This window comes from Ursus americanus, chromosome 7 (assembly GCF_024610735.1).
Source record: "Ursus americanus isolate L20-20 chromosome 7, mUrsAme1.1.p, whole genome shotgun sequence".
NCBI lineage: Eukaryota > Metazoa > Chordata > Mammalia > Carnivora > Ursidae > Ursus > Ursus americanus.
The window spans coordinates 60,296,070-60,312,124 of NC_142133.1; the positions used below are offsets into that span (position 1 = coordinate 60,296,070).

Sequence of the window (16,055 nt, forward strand, 5' to 3'; positions counted from 1 at the left end):
CTAGAAAATCTTATTCTAACGTTCTGGCACAAAACTGAGGTTTTCTGGCAAACAGAAGTTATACCCTCAGTACTCTAAATTTGGTTGAGGAATGTGAATCCCTTTTTTGGAAATCCTGGACTTCTTTTCCTAAGAACCAGAATGAGGTCCCTTATGGGGAAAGTTCTAACTGTATATAATGGAGTGGATTCATCCAAACTTCTGTCACAGCTCTTCTTTATTCCTATCATCAATCTTTTTCACTATGATATAAACACATCTCCACTCCAGCAAAATGACTCCTGCCCATCTTCTGAGCAAAACGAAGTTCCTGTAGCCTCTGGACCAACTGTGGCCGCAAACTAAACTGGAAAACCTCAGGAGAGCTCTTCAGTGTCCATGCACTAGAACATTAAATATGTTTATTTCTATGTGCCAGTAAGAAAGAGGGTCCAAATATCTAAGCCTATCATTAATGCAAGTAGAGCAACATATTTGATCAACTTGTCCTTTATGTTGTCATAAAGGAGAATATTGTACGATGGAGCACTGGCGGGGTAACAGGCATTGTCTCATAAGAAGAGGAAAATGCTTAAATACTTCCAGATTTTCTAAAAGAACTTGTAAAAAATTTGCTTTGGCTTGAGCAGAACATTCTTTATAGGCAAGGTTTTTTTTTTTTTTTTAAATCCACCCAGCTTTCTTTTATTAGAGTAATTAAAACAATGTTAGGCATTTGGGGTATCTGATACAACCATAATCCTCTGATATTTCAGGCTATTGATTTTACAAAATATCTACTGTGACTAGGGCATTAACTGCTGGAAATCTATCCACATTGATTTCTGACAGTGTATTTGTTTAAAGCCTGCTGAAGCCAAACCATGGGCTTCAAGGAATTCCAGACAACTACTTTAGTTTATGAAACGGTATTTTAAAAGTTACACGAAGGCAAAAATGGTTTTAAAAAGTAACATACAAAGGGGAAAAAAATTCTTAAGCATGAAACTTCTGATTCTGCTTGACATCTTTTGTAAAGAAACAAATTTGGGCTATTCTCTCCATCTCTACAATGATTTAAGCATTTCAACAGTTGTGCTATATGTATCTTGCTATTCTTCCATTGTGAAAAGAATAAGTATTGTCATGATTATGTTCTGACATCATAATTCCCGTTAGCCAGTCCTTGCAGCAAAACAACACAGATCACATCATAAATCCTAGCACTTGATGGTGAGAACATGAAATTTATTCAAAGTTCCATTACCAAGGATGTGACTAAAAAGACAGGCACGTGTTGAGGAGGAAATAAAGATGGGCATAGAGGCATGGTTGTTATTACCATGACAACCGGATCACTCCCAAAATGATGAACATAAAGGCCTCTTTTCCCCAATGCTTCCTTCTACAACTGTATTGAGGGAAATATTCTGTATTTAGCTCCAAAGCTTCTCAGGTTCATTTTTGTCTAAGTAGAGATACTGCAAGGAACAAAACACATTTGGGCCTCTTACCACTGTGTAAATTTTAACACGTGCTTCATCTGGTTACGCTCTCAGGTTTTCTGTGCCTTATCCAAGGACACAGAACTCAAAACTAATAATTACCTGTGGTTTGGTTGCAAATAGTGTAGAAAAACTGAATGCCACAAATCATATTAATAGGTTTCTTTAGTTCCCTGGGAGCAGGAAACCAGGTCTGTCTTGACCACACTCCGCTGCTTGTGGCGGGAACATTCACTGCTCACCAAAGAACCACTTGTCCCAGCTTCCCCACATATGCCTGCTTCCTAACTACCATCTGTCAGCTCAGACTACTATTAACAAAATAGCATAGACCGTGGTGGGGCAGGGGGGGCTTAAATAACAGACGTCCATTTTCTCACAGCTCTGCAGGCTTAAACTAAGAGAATGGTCAGTTCTGGTGAGGTCTTTCTTCCGGGCTTCTAGGAGGCTGCCATCTTGCTGTGTCCACATATGGCCGAGAGCAGGAGTTCTCGGACACTAATTCTGTCATCTCAAGGCTCCACCCTTACAATCTCATTTAATCTTAATTACCTCCTTATTGACTCCATTTCCAAATAAAGTCAACATTAGAGGTTGAGATTTCAACATATGTTTTGGGAGGGCCACAACTGAGTCCATAGCCCTGACAGGCAGGGCCAAGTGACTCATTCTGAACAAGGGTTGTGGGAAAAGGAGCGTTCCTTGCAGCACCTCTTTCTCCCCACTGTAGGAATTAAGGAGGCCACATATTCCAGAAAGCACAGCATTAACGTGGTGGATGGAAGCCCGTCAACCTGACATTCAGAGATCTAGCACAGAGCTCTCTGCAAGATGAAGGCTTTTGTCATGTTAATTTATGACGACAGCACAACCTAGCTGAACCAAATAATGTATTTACTGACTATTCCTCTGCGCCAAGCACTGAGCTCAATGCCTAAATGGCCCTGCCTGCACAAGAAGCACAGCCTTGTGGGGAAAAGAGGATCAAAAACAACAATTTTAAGATAATTACATTCAAAATGGTCTGATTGGATTCCAAATGCAGTAAGAGTTCAGGGAGGAGAGAGCGAATGTCGGCTGAAGGATTGGAAGGCTTTTTGGAGGAGCCAACGCTGGAGAGGAGGCTCTAAGGTCAGGCTGGATTTGGGAGATCATCGTAGGTCTTGATGTATTTGATGTTTGTGCAGTTTGCTCTGTCCACAGATCCTGTGCTTATGTAACTTATCGGCGGCATGTAAGATCACGGTGGAAAAGAAGAAAGATGTCAAAATTATCACAATCAGAAGACTGCAGGGCTGAAAGAGGCCGTGGTAGTCTTCTCAGCCAAAGTTATTTGAAAAAAACTGAGAGCCAGAGATATGGTGAGTTTACAAAAATGGAGAAAGATCCATGACCATGGAAACACCAACAGATGTGGCCCCACTTCTGAGCCTCAGGTTTCACATTAGTAAATGGGAGACAAAAATACCAACTTTTGGGGTGCCTGGGTGGAACAGCGGTTAAGCGTCTGCCTTCGGCTCAGGGCGTGATCCCGGTGTTATGGGATCGAGCCCCTCATCAGGCTCCTCCGCTATGAGCCTGCTTCTTCCTCTCCTACTCCCCCTGCTTGTGTTCCCTCTCTCGCTGGCTGTCTCTATCTCTGTCAAATAAATAAATAAAATCTTCAAAAAAAAAATACCAACTTTCCCTTGTGTTTTAAAGGTCAAGTAAGGTCATAAATGTCAACGTTCTCTATCAGCTATCAATATTATACAAACGCATGGTCTTAATAGATGCCTGCCCCTAAGCCACAGAATGTTCATACCATTTTCTTAACAACTCCATTAAAGCCTGCACATTCTAAACCAGACCTCTTCAAAGTGTCATCTTGAAAGCATTGCTGTCTTTGTTCAAAATATTTAGAGCTCCTCTGTCTGGATTTCAGAATTCTCTTCAGAAGACATACTATTTTAAGTATCCTCAATGGTGCAAATCCTTGCTTGCTGGAGGCTGAATTGACCACTGGAAGCCTTCGATCCATTGAGACTATAGCAAATGAGTGAGCTGCAGAAGATCAAAGACAGACTAATTTTCTCACGCAGCTCATAAATCGATTCTGAAACAATTGCTTCAAACTAGATATTGCAAGTCTATTTGCACAACAGCATCACTAGGATAAAGACACAGTCTCATAAACAAAGACCTCAAAGAGACAGAATATTCTATCTTATATATAAATTCTTTGATATATGCATAGGAGACAACAGGAGGAAAAAAAATGGAAGGATGAGAAAGAAAAAGAGACCTGTACTATCATCGTTGTGGGCGAAGGGGCACGGCAGCGCAGGAGAGTCGTTCTGTCATCTCTCTACACAGGGCAATGTTGCTTTTCTCTCCACAAATTTATGGGTTAGATTCCAGAGGACTGGGGTTTATTTTGATTTTTTTTTTAAAGTAAACCAGATGATACCACTTTGTTTTAGCAAATCTCAATTCTAAGGGATCATGTAGACAAAGCCAAGAAACAACAACAGACCCTAGAACCAGCTGCGACTCTTTAAACATTTTTGTAATGTAGAGTCCAAATCAACCAGCAACTCAAGCCTTGGTCCCTTAAAACTACTTTCAATGTACTCAGAATTGTCATTGTCAAACGTCATGACCACAAAATCATGCCACATTGCCAGTATCAGAAGTGACCTAACACGTTTCCACTCTCAACTGCCCCATAATTCATTTCAATGCCTGTTGCTCAGCAAACATGGGAGTCTAATTATTAATAGGTGTATTATTTTAGTGAGCCCTAGAGGTATAAAACATGGAAATTTGATATTCCAGGTCATGATAAAGGCATTTTCATTGCCTATAAAATGAAAACCATCTGAGAGCAGGGGCTTGAGGAGGACCCAGGAAGCATAAACGTGTCTATGAAACAGGTCAGGGGGCGTGAATACTCAAAGCAGACACTCGCAGGCGCCCCAGAAGACACTGGCCTGGGTGAAGACCGGTATTAGGCAGTAGGAAGGGTAATGTCTGGGTCATCGTTCATTCTCTGAAGGACTCCACTTCAGTTCTAAGAATCTATATTTTGATTATCCTAATGTCTCAATCCCACATTCAATCCAAGTCAAACTAGCAGTTCTCCGTGCCACTGGCACAAGCCCAGTGACCTGCAAACATGCTCCCTTTCATGCAGCTCTTTCTCCCTTTGGATCTTATCCCTGTCTTTACTGATCTTTTCAACTCAAAGGAAGAGGGGCCCTGTGCAAAGGAGGTCTGGCGGAGGCTGCTGGAATAAGACCAGCCATGCTGGAGCGCTCCAGGCCCCCATCACTGACATGTGTGGGACACGTTCAGTGATACCTCTGCTGTTGACACAGGTAAGGTTTGGCAAGGGTGGCCATTTTAGAGCCAGACTCACTAACACTCAATTAAATATTTCTTAGATTATGCCAAAGGAGTATTTAAGTGCGACCCTGAAGAAAAACCCAGATGTCATAGGAAGTGCCTGGTCTTATTGACTTATTCCATCTGAAGGAGGCCAAACTTCAGTAAATGCAATCAGCACACCCCAGTGGGGCTCTCTGCTCACAGAGAAGGCAGATGTCTGGTAGCCCTGGCTCAGCTTTTCCTAGCCACTGCCTGGCAGCACGCCTGCAAGAAGATGAAGGCCAAGTTCACCTGGGACAGCTCTGCCCCTCAAAGCGTGTGGCTGGGGAAATGGGGAAGGGGGGGGTGAGGGCCACATGCACACCTGTACCCACTGCGGACCCGGGCCGGCAGGCTCTGTTCCCCTTCCCACGAGAGGCCAAAGTCTTTGGTAAAATGTCTTACAGTTATTCCTTCTTTAGAAGTCTCAGCTACTTCTGCCACGTGTGGACTCAGTTTAGGGAAACAACCAATGTGAAAGTGTTACCATGATTCTGGCGTCATCCCCGTCAGAATACCCTCAACTAGCTGTTTCATCTTCGCTTAATGCCTCGTTCCAACAATGTGCTAACGGTCATGGCAGAGGCGACTCTGTGGAAACTCAAGGACAGATTTCTAAGCAGAACTTAATGTCCCAGCCCTCTTAATTGAGCACTAAATTCATTTTCCATCACTGAGAAGAGATTTTCAAAGTTTGCAGCCTGTCTCTATATGTACATCGGTAACAATCCACATGGGTATCTATCCATCCATCTGTATTTTCTTCTGCCACATGGGACTGACAGGCTTGGCATCTGTTTCCCTACTCTTTCATTGGCTTCTGTGTGGTAGAAACCAAAAAATATTTTTCTTCAAAGTCCTGTCACAGAAGAACTGAGACTTTTATAAAAAGTACTTTAGGCCATAATTAGGATAGTTTCCACTTTGATGAGCTCACACTTTCCTGTTAATTTCTACATGATGCTTACTTAAAAAAAATTTTTTTTTAAACAAAAGTTAAGTGCATCTGTTTGACCCTTCAAAAATTGTGTGTGTGTGTGTGTGTGTGTGTGTGTGTGTGTGTGTCTTACTACTAAGGCTTAGAGACTGGGGATGTTACTGAATTTATCTGCCAAAATAGACATATCTTCAACTATATCCAATTATTTCTCCAAAGGTCCATTCTGTTTCCATTTTTCCTGTCTAAAGAGACCAGTTACAACAACTTCTGGAACCTCTGAGAGGATCCCCCCAAATAGTTCTTGGGTTGCTTTAACTCAGTTTTGCCCCAGTTCTTAATATTTGTATGAGCAGGAATTAAAGGAAAGACAGGCTTTTCCAATAATTTCAGGATTTCACAGCAAGTACTGCTCTGTTCTCTTCTTCCTAATCCACATAAGGATTATTTTTTTTCTACAGAACAAGCGTTAGAGAATTTAATCTTAGAGTTTGTTTCTTATGGGTTTTTTTTTTTAACTTATGGACATTTTATAGTTGCGAACTACAAAAGTGGGTTTGCATGTTGTTTGATCACCTTTATCTGTGCTAAGGCACTGTACTAAAAATATCTTTTCTGTTTACACCTACTTCAGGTTTTCCAGTATTTCTGTTCTTAGTTAACTCAGGTGTTTATATGTGGAATTTTCTGCTCTTTTGGCATTTGCAATAGGAAGGTCTTGAAGCACTTGAATTTTTTGTCTCGTTTTGTAATGTCTGTGTCTAATTAAGGGGCATGTTCCCGTGTTTAACAAAGAGCACATGATTGCACAACTGGGCAATGGAAGACCCAAGCATGGACGCTGGACCCTGAGCCCTACATCATGATTCTAAACACTTCTCAGACAAGGTCTTTTCATACCATCTGGCATCATTAGGTCACTGCAAATGTTTGTTTCCAGCAACTGGGCAACAAATAAAACACACTTAAAACAACCAAAAACTCAAACGCCAAGTAAGTTTCTAATTTAGGTCACTGTTAAGAGAACCAATTTAAAACAAAGGAAACCCTTGTAAAATGGAAAAGGTACACATATTCAAGGTCCCTGTGATGCAAAAAGAAATTGGAGCGGTATTTTCTGAAATTTGGCCTTTCCTTAGAGATGAAAACTAGCAAGGTAATGTTCAAGTTTTAAGCTTTTGAAATAACATGAGATTTTCCTAAAAGTAGTCAGTAATCATTACCATTGGAGATGTAATTCTAACTTGATCTATACAGTAAGCAAACATTCCAAAATATTTTCAAACATATACGGAGTACCACGATTTACTTCAGGTAGCACAGATACCTAACTGCCAAAATAACAACTTGTTAACTTCTTCAAATGTGATTTGCATTAAAAAAAAAAAACCATTCCTCTTAGCCACACCATACATTCTATTAATTTCTATCCTTTTAATACTTTAACAAGAACTTAATGATGCCTGTACCCAGCCGATTCACACAGAAGTCAATACTTTATATGATCTAAAGAATAAGAAATTATTTTTAGGACTCAAAAGATGGAGCATCACTTTCTGTAACAGTAAAACAATAGGACTGATTCCTCCTTCCCACTCCACCCCCCCCCCCCACCGCCCCTGTATCTTGACACACACGGTCAAGGTGAAAAACATTACAAATTTCCAATCCCATTATTCCTGCTCTTTTTTCTTCATAATACAAGCCAAAGAGATGGCCTCTGTTCTCATGAATTTATCACCATGACATCTATTTGCTGCCTGCTAAATCTTCTCCACTCATCCACTCTCATTCCATCTCTGAGACAGCACTGGGTCTCCCAATTGATACTCAAGAATACGCCATTCTTGATGTCAGTCAAGGATGGGCTGCTTAAAACAAAGATGTACCACCTACTCTTCTTCACCTTACAATCCCCCCAACAAGGGTCAGTTAATCAATGAGAGCGAACATTTATCCGATTTCTGAAGCAAGGAAGTTCAGAATGGTCTAACTCATCGCCATCCTTTTCTGTGCAACAGACCATAATCAAATCCTGATGCCTGATTCTTCACAAAAGCTCAAGCATTCATCTTTATTTTCAACTTCACTTCTTAGACTGGACCCTGGTCAATTCACAAGTGGACCAAAGCCAATTTCTCTTCCCTGGCCTCCTCATGTCTACCATTCCCACATCCACCCACCCCATTCTTTCCTAAGTTGAAACTTTTAAATTACTTTCTTAAAATTCATAAAATATATCAAAGTTGCAGCTTTTAAATTCAGCTTAAATTTCAATTATTCTAAGTCAAGAAAATGATCATTTTTCTGTTTCTTTTCCTCAAGAAGATTTCAAATATTCTGACATATTCAAAGAATAATATAACGATCGATTGAATTCCCAACTCTCAGAGTCAACAACAGTTAAAATTTTGCCATGTTTCCATATAAAATGCATTTGAAAATAAATTAGAGACATCATGGCATTTTAATCCCTAAAAAATTCAACATTCATCTCTCAAGAATAAGGACATGGTCCTACATAAACCCAACATCATTATCACACCTAAATAATAGTAATTCCAAAATACCATCTAATATCAAGTCCTATTTAGATTTCCCCAACTGTTCCCCAAATGTCCTTTAGAGCTGGGTGTTGCGTGTACGTGTTTTTCTAACCAGGATTTGATTAAGGCTCATGTGTTACATTTCTTATTGTGCCTCTCTTTCTAGAAAAGTCATTCTGCTTTTTTTCCCCCATGAGAAGATTTTTTGAAGAAACCAGCCAATAATATCCTACATTATCAATCTGTCTGATGGAGGAGGTACGTGTGTGATACTTTTAGTTGGCTTCTTCATTCCCTAGGAGCTGGAGAGGTTAAGGTGTAAGGGCTTGATCAGATTCAGGTTAAACATTTTGGGCAAGAATACTTTAAGGATGATGTGTAAACTCCATACTGTGTCATATCGGGAGGCACATCATGTCAGCTGTGGCACTTCTAATGACTCTGACTTTGATGGCCTGGTCAAGGGGGCTTCATGAATATTGTTACCTTGATAACAAGTAGTTTATATTGTATTATGCCTCAGGTGTAAGGGGCTTCACTTATCCGTGCCAACGCATGCTAGGAATCCCAAGCTATTTCACTTCTCTGGTCTTTCCTGACACTCCCTTCCCCATTTCTGGCATTGTTCTCTTCCCTTTGTTTAATTATTCTCTCCCTCTTCTGTGGGAGCTTGCTCTCCTAGCCATTTTCCTCCACCATCCAAGCAGTTCCTGAAATTCTGTACAAAGATTCCCTGAATTTAAGTACATGATCACAGCTCATGTTGGGTTTTCAACCCCATGTTTACGGTCTAATTTTTAGAATATGCCATAGAAACAAGGAAAATTTATGCCGAATTTGTTCTGTATATGACCTCTCATGGCAACACATAAACACAGGTGCTTACTGACCACTCTAAGGCACTCAGAGTCTCAATAGCCAAAATCTGCAGCTAATAAGAGTGCTCCCACTGAGCAAAGCAATGCGCCCTCAGTAAGCATTTATGCAATTGTTTCTGCAATTCATTCAAAATCTACCTACATCTCCTCTTGGAGTTTGGTTTGCAAACTAACCACAGCAAGGAAGCACACATATTTTCCAACACCCTTATAGGATACATCTTATATACTATTGACTATTTACCAGTAGTGTATATTTTTATTTTTTTTAAAGATTTTATTTATTTATTTGTGAGACAGAGAGAGAGCATAGGCGGGGGGGGGGAGGGACAAAGGAAGACGGAGAAACAGACTCCCCACTGAGCAGGGAGCCTGACGTGGGGCTTAATCCCAGGACCCTGGGATCATGACCTGAACCAAAGGCAGATGCTTAACCAACCAAGCCACCCAGGAGCCCCACTATTTTTAATATTTTTAAATGCCTAGATCATCCTAATTACACAAATTAATTGGGCAATCACAGGCACCCAGCAACACTTCTCAGTAACAAGAAGGCAAATATACACTGAGAATGTTTTCTGAAAACAGGTCTTATTTTGAAGCTGTGTATTAGTGACTACACATGCAAAATAAATTAAGAACTGAGATCACTGTCTGGATCATTCAGACCAAAAGTCAGAAAAGTATCCAGATAAGGCAAAAGTATTCCACAGAGTTCGAATTATTTGGGTAACTTCACCAATTATCCAATTCACTTTGACTGTATTGTCCAGCTTAGGCTTAAATGTAAATAGTTTGTTTTTATCCTCGCTAGTTAGCAATTATCTCCCTACTATTATACAAAAATCATAAGTTTGTTAATGCCTCATTTTCTTGTTTTTTAGGCTCTGTGTTCCAACTTGGAAATTAGGGAGAAAGATACTGGGCACGTAGTTTTAAAAGGACCTGCTTTTTCCTTTCTCATGACCAACCCAAGCTGGAACGACTAAACAATGCAAATGGCACCAAAATCATTCTCCCTCTCCAAGGCTAACCCAGGGCAACACTGTGAAGTATGAAGTTTATCTTCAGCCCTCAGCCCCTATCAAAACCTGCCCTTAGCAGAAGAACCCAGTCCTCACTTCTAAGCTAAATTTAAACTGATGATGTTCCTTCTCCAAAAAGCATTTGCGTAAGCCTGGTCTTCAACTGAGGAATGAAAAGGTACCCTTCAGTGGGCATATTTCAGGTAGCTGCAGGCAGGTGACAAAGTTTGTGTTTGGGGAATCAAGCCTTCCTTGCTTTACTGAAATGACAGGATATAAGCAATCACCTACTCTATTTTTTTTTTTTAAGTTTTTATTTATTTATTTGACAGAGAGAGATAGCCAGCGAGAGCGGGAACACAAGCAGGGGGAGTGGGAGAGGAAGAAGCAGGCTCCCAGCGGAGGAGCCTGATGTGGGGCTCGATCCTAGGACTCTGGGATCACGCCCTGAGCCGAAGGCAGACACTTAATGACTGAGCCACCCAGGCGCCCGAAACCCACTCTATTTTTAATTTTGACTCTATCTGGATAGATAAGTATCTTCTAAGCTAGTATTTGCAGAGTTCTCTAATGTTTGCAAAGCGGGGCTCACATTACCTTGTCTCATCTTGACAGACCTCCATATTCTTATCTCTACCTTACAGATAACGAAGCTGGCTTCCTAGCACAGTGCTGGGCCCATGGCTCTAGCCAAGACCTTTAACCCTATCCATATGGGTGCTCTTTTCTACTTGGGTCTATAAACCAATTTTGTCTTACTGCCCTAGAAGAAAGATTATAACCCTACCATGGATTTGTTGAGTACCTAAAAAGTATTTTCTAGATTTCTAAAGCAGTAACAACTGATTCTATTACCTACAAATACTTCACACACACACACACACACACACAACATATATTTTTTTAATATTCAGGTAAAGACAGCCAAATAATAATACAGTTGCCTCATCTACTCTTCTCTTGGGGGACCCAAACCACAACAAATGACAAGAAGAGAACCGGAGGACAAATCAACATCATTATCATGTGATCCCAAAGCAAGCAGCACAAAGTAACTGGGGCAGAGGAACCAATATATTTATATTGCCTTTGCTATGTACATTCAACAATGAGTTTTAAAGAAAATTCAGCCTTTCTCCCACTTTATGATATAAATATAGGCCTAAAGTTACATGAAAATTCAATATTAAAATGCACCTCAAACAACTCTTGCATTGCCATTCTAGTTATGAACTTTTATCAGGAGAGAAAAGATTCCAAGTTATTGGTACACAAAGGGGTCAAATTTCCTCTGTACCTACAACCTGCAAGCTACTGCAAAAAGGCATAAAGGTTTTTAAACATCTTTGCAGACTATATCTCACATACCATATCTCATGCCCAACACATGGTTTATGCACAGATCACCTTAAGTGAAAAAAACATGTAAACAGGCAATCACGGACTTCCAGAAGCTTTTTAGGATTTGGCTATCACATGATCTCACTGACATTGCATAATTTTATTGTCAATAGCATGAAAGCAAGGATAGACAACACGTAAATGAATGGATGTGTCTGTGTTCCAGTAAAACTTTATTTACAGAAACAGGCCCGTGGGTCAGTCTGCCAACCACCTCTGGAGAAGATCATCTTACCAAGTCTGGCTTTCCTACTACTATGAGACCATATCTGGAATGCGTTACTAGCACAGACTAGACAGTGTTGCTTACCTGTGACCCAATGGTTTCCTGGAAGCACCGGCCGAGCTGTGTCTTAGCAGCCACAGGATAGATGTGGGGGATGACTTGCTGGTGCGAGTAGGTGGAATGTACTGTCTGGGTCTTCTGGACGGGAAGCCCTTGGTAAGAGATTTGGGATTGGCCCGGTTGAGCTTCTTTTGCCTTCTGGCCTGTTGGGCCATCGATTCTTGAAACCTGATGTATCTGGACTGAAGCCTCAGGAGGGTGCTTCACATGGATATTGACTATGTTGGGAGGAAATTTCACTAAAAGAGATCAGGAGAAAAACTTAGTCATGAATGATCACCACGCGAGTCAGCATGAGAGCAAACATTACATACACACGTATGTATTTGTGTGCAGATCTAGCACCCTGGGGGTAAAACATACCAAGTGTCTATGCGTCTTCGCTGCATAGCCATCAACTCTGGAGAATAAGAGAGCACACCCAAAATACAAACTAGACCTGAAATTATGTATTTTAAGGGATAAAACTGGAATTATAAAGAGAAATTAAAGCCTCTCCCAGTAACACATTCATGGGACAAAAATATTCTTTTCAGAGTCAGAAAACTATGAAATCCATGCTGCCTGTGGTCACAGGTGGGTACATTTTATCAAAGGACAGTAGTCAGGACTCAAGAGTTTGATTACTTTTGCATCTCTCCGAGTCTCCTTTTTCAAACTTGGAAGATTCACCTTTCTAAATCAACAGAGGAATACAATTTCACAAAGCGTAATTCTCTTACCCTCAATGGCAGAGTGTGGACGTACTCATGTGCGTCTTGTTCCCCACCAAAGATCCATGGGTGATATTTTATATCTGTATTTGCTTTCTGCCACTTTCAAATACAATTTCATCTTCTGGTGCTAACATTCAAGTTTTACAGAGTAAAGGCCAGTCACACTTCTCTGACCCCTTTTCAAAAACTGGGCATGGAGGAGATGCCAGGTTTAAAAGAATGAGTTAGTCATAGAATTTCTGAGCTCCAAGTGACCTAGTTTACCTTCCTCTACAGATGAATAAACTGAAGCCCAATGAGGTTAACTGATTGTTTATAACTAAAACCAAGCACTCTTCAACTACAAAATAAACTAGGTGTTCACTGGCAGCTAGTATGTGATCCACAAGCATATTCGTTGCGTATGGGCCTGAACACTGCCTTGCTCGTCTTTCTGTTTCCCAGGCCCTGCCAGAAATGTGCATGTAACAGCTCTTAGTGCTCAGAGCCAGCAGAGAAGGATGGGCTCCCTTCTGGTTTATTTCCTAGATACCAAATCTCTGTGGCCAGAAAGTACTGCAGCCATATACCTGGGCCCATATTCTGTCCCTGCTGCCATTTCTTGGGCCACAGATCACATACTTCTTTCTGTTTCAATACCAGGCCTGCCATCTGCAGATACTTGCTTCCATGTGGGTTTGACAGGTTACCAGAAGTCTAACAAATGGGCAAAAAGAAAACAAATAAGCTTACCTTTGACTCCTTGTTGGCTAGTCATGGTCAGAGGCAAGGTATGTGTGGAGTGGACTACATGTGTTCCCAATGCCTTGCCTGACTGCTGGGAATGCTGATACAGTTTCGGCACGCTGGCACCATGGACCGGGATCTGACAAAGCTTCCCTGTGAAATTTGGAGGGCACTGGCATTTGTCCCTTGAACTGCACTGGCCACCATTCATACATGGAAGATGGCAAATGACTAAAAGGGAAAAGAGAAAATGTGGAGAGTTGGTTAGTGTCTCACATACCAAGTAACAGCCAACCAACAAAACTCCCAAAACACACAGCCCATTATAACCATCATATTCCTCCTGACTTAAGACACAGTCAACAAAGAAGTGGCTACACTAAGAAAACAATAGTCTCTATTACTATCTTCTTCTTCCCATCTTATGTCACTTAACTCTCCAATTGCTTAAGGCTGTTCTCTCCAACAATGGAAAGAATTCAGGGAGAAGAATATATATAGTCGCCTAGGATTACTATCTATCTGTTGCATTCTATAGTTACTTTGCTTTTGTATTTTATTACTTGTTTATTAACTGTTTCCCGAGTCCTTGGGGAAAAGATATATATCTGGCTTAGTGATTCTTACATCCTCAGCATCTAGAATAATTCCTGGCACACAGGAGACATGAGTTATTTCCTCAAAAAATAAACAAACACATGAGAGTGCTAAAAGTATCTGTTGAGGGTTTTCTCTAAGACAGGGAACTAAGTGCTAACCAGAATCAGGGAGAACAGTCTGGATCCTGCTGTACAGGAATTTGCAATCTCATTGGGATAACAAGACCACAGTGAAATCTGGAAGTAGCAGAATGATTAGTAGTATGGACTTTAACTGATTTAGAATAAAGAAAGATAAAAGGACACATAGGGTAAAGAACTGTAAGGGGAGTTTTAAATTCCGGCTAAATTCAGCTTATAGCCAACTTCTTTATCACTAACAAATTCTTCCTATCAGCCTTTTAACATGATCAGATTCCTACCAGCTTGAACAGTAAAAGCCCCTCAACTCCTTCCAGCTTCGACCCTCTTTAAATTTTCTCCTCCATGACCAACCTTTCAAAAGAACTGTCTATTCACTTCTCCACACACTACCATCTAGCTTGGACCCCGCCTCTCTTCTACAGGATGCTACTCTTCCAAGGTGACTCATGGGCTCCATGTTGCTAAACCCAATGGATGGATTGCATTCTTCCTTTGGTTTCCATCACATCTCACTCACCTTCTGTGCTCCTTCCTCTCTGCCCATTTTAACTTAATATTCTGCACAGACTTCACGTTCTTTACCTTTTAGGTATCGCTGTGCTTTAAGGTTTGGTCTTAACCTCCTCATCTTTACTAACTCTATACACTCCTCTATGATTTTACCATGTTGGATGCTGATGTCACCCAAATTTGTATTTCCTAACCAAAGCTTTCCAGTGAGCTCCAAACTATCTACTACAAGACATCTTCATGTAGAGATTCCACAGGCAACTTAAACTGGAAACATCCAAAACCAAACACATCATCTCCCCCCAGTACTTCCATTCACCAAGTGGTCCTTAACAGAAACCTCATTGCTGGTCTCCCATTTCACCCAAGCAAACACCCAGTCCTTGGAAGTTCTCCCTTGTGAACATTCATCAAACATGTCCAGTTCCTTCCCGTCGTAGAACCCCTGTTCCTTCTGAAACCTTATCACTTATAAATCTCACCTCATTCTCTACAATCCAGCTATGCTGAATTTCATTCATTTCCCCAGTATGCAGGGCCTTCTTGTGCTTTACCCATCCTGTGTCCATGGCCTGAACACTCTTTCCATTCTGCCTGCCTCACCTACCTGACTCCTACTTATCTTTTAGACTCTGCTTAATCGCCCCCTCTTCTAGAAGCATTCCCAGTTGCCCGTCATCTGGGCTTGCCCTCTGTCTGTGCCTCCATTCACTGTTCTCATTGCTGGCACTGAGCTTACTACTGCATGAGCTGTCTGACTACTTCTCCGCATGCCTCATTCAACTACAGTATGTTTTCCTTCTAGCATATGGTTCAGATGGATAAAACACTGAATGAAGCAATGAAACAATTTATGCCTACCACTTTGTCCAATGCCATCCCAGGTGCTACAGAAGATCCAGTCCCTGCCCTTCAAAAATATAAAGGCTAACTGAGCAGGTAACACGTGGTATAACTATCAACACAGATCAGCATGTAAGTGACAACTGGAAAATATAAAATGTAAATCCTGGGGATGTCAGAGAAGAGAAAACTCCTTTCCAGGAAGTCAAAATAGACTTTACAGGAAAGATCATTTGGGGTAAGTCTTTGAAAATGGCCAAGAGTGAGAAAAAAAGAGGAGTGCTTTCTAGGAAAATGATGTGTATAAGGAAGGAGGCAGGCATATTTGGGAGATAACGAATACGTCTGTCTTGTTAAAACCCTGGGTTCCTGAGGCAAGGGGTCAGGCGATAAAATGGGAACGTAGGTTTGAGTCAGGCAATGCAAGTCCTTAAAGGCCTGCCTGGTAAGAACTGTGAATGTTGTTCTGCAATCGGCGAGTGAGCTGGGAGG

The 16,055-nt window shown here is 41.1% G+C and overlaps 1 protein-coding gene across 7 annotated transcripts in view; it reads right to left on the reverse strand.

Moving 5' to 3' along the window:
• LTBP1 (latent transforming growth factor beta binding protein 1) overlaps nt 1–16,055 on the reverse strand; it is a 403,697-nt gene that overhangs the window by 180,274 nt on the left and 207,368 nt on the right. For all 7 annotated transcript variants that reach the window (XM_045809100.2, XM_045809101.2, XM_045809099.2 and 4 more), the window contains 2 exons: nt 13,474–13,698; nt 11,990–12,264 (listed from right to left, as the gene is read on the reverse strand). In XM_045809100.2, the coding sequence (XP_045665056.2) occupies nt 11,990–12,264; nt 13,474–13,698 (500 nt within the window). The remainder of the gene's footprint in view (nt 1–11,989; nt 12,265–13,473; nt 13,699–16,055) is intronic.